Here is a 6,634-nt window from a genome sequence, read left to right on the forward strand (position 1 = left end):
TAGTGGACGTACCATATATGATTTTGGGGTAAGACTAGCTATTTTAGCCACCCAACCTGCTACGCAAGGTTGCCCATGCCGAATTTGTAAAATATCATCAGATCGACGGTCGAATCCTGTTTTAATTTTATTTTTACTGTTTATAGTAAGTTTTAGTTTTAGTATAACTCTTCATCTGTTGGGCTTTAGGAATTGCGCCTAACATGAAAAGTGCTTAGAATAGTTACGGAAATACTATGGTTAGGCCAAATAGGACACTTACTATTTTTTGCCAAAAACCATGTGCACTAGTACGAATCATGACGGTCTATAAATAGTAAAATAAGTTGCGATTTCCAGGAGTTCTAATTGTAGCTTAATTCCAAAACTTCTCCCTATGGTTCATAGACTTATTTAAAGAGTTGTAATCTCATTTTTCATCATTAATAATATTATTTTGAATTTTTTAGAAATTATTTTCTATTTTCCTTCTTTTTCTTATAAATTCCAAGTATCACTATAAGGAATCTGGGGAAGTTCCGTGGATTCAGAACAGTTATCCTTGAGGAAGACATGCTCGACCTCATCACGCCCATCCCCTCGGCATTGGACTTTTCTTGGTTAACTGCCCTAATTGGTAGAAGAGAAAAACTTCATATTCACCGAGTTTGATGGATGATACACACTTAGAAATTCTATACATGAAATACTATTTAAATTAAACTGTCCAAATCATGCATGGATACTAGTTTTAGATGTATCATGAGCCAAAAATCTACTTAATTAACTCTCCAAGTATCACATCTGAGGACATTTATTGGATGGATAAAAAAATGAGATATAACCAATGGTCTTGTATCAACAATCAATTCACCCCAAACCACAAGATATGATGGTTCAACCAATCTGATTTGTGGACCATAATACATTGGCCATTAGCATCACTCTGAGAGAGAAACTTTGATACTCCGGCAGAGTGTGTTGGTTGATACTCAAGCACTGAAAATTGTACACATGAATCCAAGTAACTCAAGTTGAATCATCCAAAAGTGGATCCCAGCATGATTTGGATCATACACCAAAACCATACTGAGTTTTCACCTGAATCGATGATTGATGGACCTTCAATGGCCGGTGGTAACGAGAAGCCTACAATGGTCCGAATACATTATCCACCATTAATCAGAGGTTAGGATTATTTAACCAACTTTATGTTTGAATCATCAAAACGCAACATGGGATCCCTATGTTTGGACGGTTTCAATTGAGGTAAATATATGCCACGTGTACAATTTCTGAATGCCTCAGTTTCAACCAACGTAGTATGCCAGAGTATCAGGTAACTCCCCCAATGCAAAATATCTAAAAGACCACATGATCACTGCTCGGATATTTCCAGAGCTGCTATAGGCGGGGAAAATCATTCCCTTGTACGGATACACGAGCTTCCTACAACTTCTTAAATAGTGGTGATTCATTCAACCGATATTAAATCATATCAATCCAGACCGTCCAAATTCTGGGTCAATGTGAGTAGAGAATAAACAAAAATAGTGCTGATCAATATATATATATATATATATATATATATATATATATATATATATATATATATATATATATATATATATTCTATTGGTTCAATTTTTTGCCATCAAACATAATTAATTGGTTTATAAAAGTTATTTATATATCCGTCCACGAGGAAAACTAATATTGGACGGCTTGCATTTAATGTCAATCTACTACGTGGACGAAGGACAAGACACCACCATTTAGAAATTTAGGGAAAACGCATGGAGCCTGCAATTCCCTTCTGTAAGAATATTGAATAAGCTGGAAATCCAAAAACCAGCACGACCCAAAGACCCCCCCCCCCCCTCTCTCTCTCTCTCTCTGGGTGGATGGATTTTCAGGAAAAGGGCGAATCTGATGGATCATGGACGAACGAGAAGCACATCTCCTTCCTTAACTCGATGGAGGCTTCCTTCGTGAGATCAATGCTCCGAAACGACGACCGCTGCTCTTTGCTAACGTACGCCCAAGGCCATCCTCGTCTAGACCGTATTATCCCAGACAGCGCCGAGTCCACCCTCGATCTCAAAAATAAAAGCAATAGAGGCAAAACCCATGTAAATCACGTTACACGTTTTCTATGTTTTTTTCCTTGTCTACGTTAGATGGTGGATTGTGGCGGGGTTTAATAGTCTTTCTTTCTTTTTTCCTATGTTTTCTAGAGAACGAACATCAAGAGCAGTGTTGGGATCGACAAAAAGATGAGGAAATGCTCTTATCGTCCGGACAACGCATCAAAAGACCAGGTTAGTAACTCGTATATGTTATGTGAAAGATGAATGTTCGTATCCTCTTTTTAAATTGGGGAAAAAGCGAGAGAGAGAGAGAGAGAGAGAGAGAGAGAGAGAGAGAGAGAATCCTCTTAATTTTATTCAAACCGTAAATTTGCAACTTGGGCTTAAACCCATAAACCCAAGACCTTATAATATGACACTCCACGGCATAGATATCTTGCATGCGCAACTTGAAAACCATACAACTGAAATGAGATGAAGACACATCAATGAGAATATTGGCAAGTTGATCCGTTGAAGAAACGGGAGAATAGAAATGAGGCTCGAGATGAGCTTCTCATGGTATATTTTGGTTTGTTGTTCGGAGAAATGGGGCTCATTGGTTACTGATCTTCTGATGGTCTTTGGTCTTGGTCTCCTGAAACTCTCACTTGCAAGCCAATCTTAACCTTTGTATTTGTGGAATGGTAATGGACAGTAAGAAGAGAAATACAGCAATGGTGGCCTGAGATTGGTTGTTGTCCAATCAGGCAACCTTGGTTTAGATAAGTAAATAGACTTTGTTCATATTGGTTTATTTTACAAGACAAGGTCTTTTTCAGGATTTTTTGTTCATTTTATGGGAATGAACACCCAATGATCACCTTTTCAAGATAAGGCTCTCCCAATATAACTTTTTACATTACCTAATAGGCTCAAGGGTCTTTTTACAAATATGCTATAAAATAGAGAACGGATTACCTGCATGTCCGATATTTTCGTACCCCTAGATTGTGTACCACACACGTGGTGGCACATGTGCATGATGACATGAACAAGACATCGTTTGGACTCATTTGTTGATTGACAGGGAACCAAAAATTTCTTTCATTGTACTATCTCTAGCTACCATCTAATAAATGGCCGTTTCTTGCTTAATATGAGCTGTTGCTATTTTTTGTCTTTTAGTTTCATTTGTATGCAAGCAAGTAATGGGTTATAACAATCCAAACAATGTGGTTTTTGAATCATGGCTCACTTATTATTAGAATAAAATGTGATAGTTTTGATCTAATCCATGTGTGGGAGCCAGTTATCGTTACAGTTTCCTCTACTTAAATGGGAGCCTAATCCCTTCTTCTACCTTATACACTGCCTTATTCCTCGGCTCCCTGCTGCTCCAGCTTCTCGCTATAATAGCTTGCTTGAAGGGTAGCTCACACTCAGAATGACATAGAGGTACAAATATGTCAGGCAAGGAATCTGTCCTCTATAAAATATAAGTAGAAGAACATTTAGGGCCCACTTGATAAGATAATCAAGACAAATGGGCCACACTTGAGATTGTTTATCTTCAACACTAGCCGTGTGCTACATCAAACCTAAAAACTATACATGCGCGCGCCTTGTGTTCTATTGTGTCTTTTAAGTGCCCCCACATGTGCGAGTAATATACATGTGTTCTATCAATCTACAGTGTACCATGTGTCCACATGTGTAGAGGTGTATGAGCACAGCACTCGCTTGCCCCATTCATCCTGGTCTCATGTGTTTGAAAAACAGCAAAATATCTTTTTATTTCAGATGGGTTGGATAAGCCTCTCCTTGGCAAATATTTGGAAGTGGATTGCGTACTGTCCCCACCTAGATGGAATCAGTCCAGGCAGGGCTTTGGGAACCACTGTGATGTTTGGGTTTTATCCACACCGTTCATCCATTCTTCCAGATCATTTTAAGCTATGAGCCAAAAAATGAGGCCGTCCAAGGTTCAAGTGGACCACATGATGGGGATTGAATGCCCACCATTAAAAACTTTTTGGGGACAACACAAGTTTTGGATCAAGCTGACATTTGTGTTTTCTATTCATTCAGGTGTGACGTTATGAACAAGTTGGATGGCAAATAAACATCAAAGTTGGCCCTAGTAAGGCTTCAATAGTAGGCATCATTATTATCTACTACTTTCTATGATGTGGTCCACTTAAGATTTGGATTTGACTCATTTTTTTAGCTCAACCCTAATAACATGGAGAAATAGATGAATGGCATGGATCAAATCCATACGTCACAGTGGGTCCTATAGAGCTCTTGCCTAGATTGATTTCCGTCTAGCTAGGCAGGGGCAGGACGCAATCCACTTACCAAGTGTATATGTTCACATAGCTCCTTTTTTGTTTTTGGCTAGCAAAATTTATGGATGAAAATAAAATTACCTTCATTTAAAACTGTGTTTTTCACTAATAAACAATCAATTTCAGCCCGTCCAGCCCTATGACTCAATTATAGATAGACTTTATTTGAACATGAGATCGAGTGCTCATGTGGTGTCGGTGTGTGTGACTTTGTGTGGTGTGGGTGTGTTTAAAAAAGTCTTAAAAGAAAAACAATCAATTTCAGCGTAGGATTATTTTATGGCAAATATAAATAAGATGAATAAGAAGAAGAAGAAACACTTTCACGCACAGGAAGTATTTGTTCTTCCACCTTATGATGGGGTTTATGATCCTCAAGACCTTTGATCTTATGGCCTCCCGAGTGGACGGTGGATCGGCCATAAAATCCTAGATGGGATGATCTTGTCGCTTCAATTGGGACCTACAAATAAAAGCTAAGGTAAAAATACAACAGTGAACAGCCCAGCATTCAAGAGTGAAAAGGTTGCAAAATTGGATGGCATTCTTGATGAGCCCATTTGATGAATGGCATGGATCTTGCACTCATCTGCCTTTCCAATGCGTGTGTTTATTGCAAGGCTAATTTCATAATGAGGAATTTTAGTGTCATCTCTTTATGCACCAGGATATGATCAGTCATGTCCTCATATTCCTAGTCTGTACAAGTGGGGCCCATTGATCAGATGGGGCCGTCTGTGGTTGTGGGATGCTCCCACAAATCTCCCAGATCGAACGATCCCACCCCCTTTATTCTGGGGCCGATGAATAGGCCGTAAGAAAAGCTAGACGAACAGCCGACAGAAGAAGCCAACGAATAGACAGCTAAATTTCCAACCTGGATTATTAGGCCCCCTCCATCCATGTTGGGGCCCCTTAATCAATGGCCTGGATCACCGGACCACGTGCCCCACTTTGTACAATGTAGGTGCATCGAGACACCTTTCACTCCGGGTCCTACAATTCTATGTTCACGGTATATAATGCCAATCGAGGTGGGCCCTATCATTAGATATTTTACGTGGCTTAGCTGTTGAGATTTGAGAATTAGTAGCGTCATATGTCCGTTATCATAACTAAAATATTATATTTAACTTAGAAACCCATCATTGTTCATCCTTATCCTCAGACGATAATGACTGGACCTGTCAAGAAATAGGCCCCACCGTTGACTCTTTAAGGAAATGGGGTCCAGTTTCTTGTCATCACAACCCTCCAATAACTGAGTCCAGATCAGTCTCCTTCTTTTGTTATTAATCATATTGAAAGTAATCCAGTGCTTTCTGAGCACTACAAGCTGTAGTGCGACATTTGAACAGTCCAATCACTCAATCCAGATCATTCATTAGGTGTGGAACACACTTTTCATGAACTATTGAAAAGATCACGCCGATCAGGTTAGACCATTAAGATTGCCGGTTGCAGCTGTCCATGGCTGTCCCAATAAATGGATGGCTGGACCCATTTTTAGATGCTTCAAAGCAGTTGATTGGATGCCTAGAATTGTCTGATCAGTGTGATTTTTGCATGGTAGCCCATAACATGTGTACCGGACCTAATGGACAGCCTGGATTGCCCCGTGTTACTGCCCAAGTGGATTGATGATACCAGGAACACTATAACTGATGGTGCTCTGAAAGCACAGGATCATATATCATTCCTGAAACGTTACAAATATCTATTGATGTCTTCATTAAAGTAATTTCAAAATTCTTTTATGTCTCTCTTTATATCCACAGGTGGTCCCGCAACTTGCAAGCATGAAAAATGATATCTGATGTGGATGATAGAGCAGCCAGATTTGAAATATCCGTCATCAGTCGTTTGCCTCCTTTTTTCTTTTTTTCCTTAAAAACAAAAATCGTGCTGTACCTTATAGTTCATGTAAAGAAATCGGCTTTGTAATGTGAGATAGCTCTATTATTATTATTATTATTATATTCTTCCTTCCTCTTGCAGGGTAGCATCGTATCATGCGCTTTTCCTATTTTTCTTTGCTCGGTGTTGTTCATATAAATAAATAATTCATTCCAACACATCCACTCGTGAGTGATGCGTGTGTTTTATCCACACCGTCCATCCATTTTGCCAGCTCACTGCAGGCCATGCTTCTGAAATTGAAGTGCATCCAAAGCTCAAGTGGACGATAGCATAGAAAAGAGTGAGGAAAGAGTGGGGATTGAACACCTACCATTT

The 6,634-nt window shown here is 39.3% G+C and overlaps 1 protein-coding gene across 2 annotated transcripts; it reads left to right on the top strand.

The window, feature by feature from the left end:
• Positions 1–1,795: 1,795 nt before the first annotated feature.
• Positions 1,796–6,279, top strand: LOC131233407 (uncharacterized). 2 transcript variants are annotated; one of them, XM_058230103.1, is made up of 3 exons: positions 1,796–2,111; positions 2,217–2,300; positions 3,361–3,658. In XM_058230103.1, the coding sequence occupies exons 1-3, from the start codon at positions 1,884–1,886 to the stop codon at positions 3,481–3,483; spliced, it is 435 nt and encodes a 144-aa protein (XP_058086086.1). In that variant the 5' UTR covers positions 1,796–1,883; the 3' UTR covers positions 3,484–3,658. The 2 variants fall into 2 exon arrangements, with proteins under 2 accessions (XP_058086086.1, XP_058086088.1); XM_058230105.1 differs by lacking the exon at positions 3,361–3,658 and adding an exon at positions 6,178–6,279 and having other exon boundaries at positions 1,799–2,111.
• The last annotated feature ends 355 nt before the right edge of the window (positions 6,280–6,634 follow it).

This window comes from Magnolia sinica, chromosome 18, assembly GCF_029962835.1.
Source record: "Magnolia sinica isolate HGM2019 chromosome 18, MsV1, whole genome shotgun sequence".
NCBI classification, from domain to species: Eukaryota; Viridiplantae; Streptophyta; class Magnoliopsida; order Magnoliales; family Magnoliaceae; genus Magnolia; species Magnolia sinica.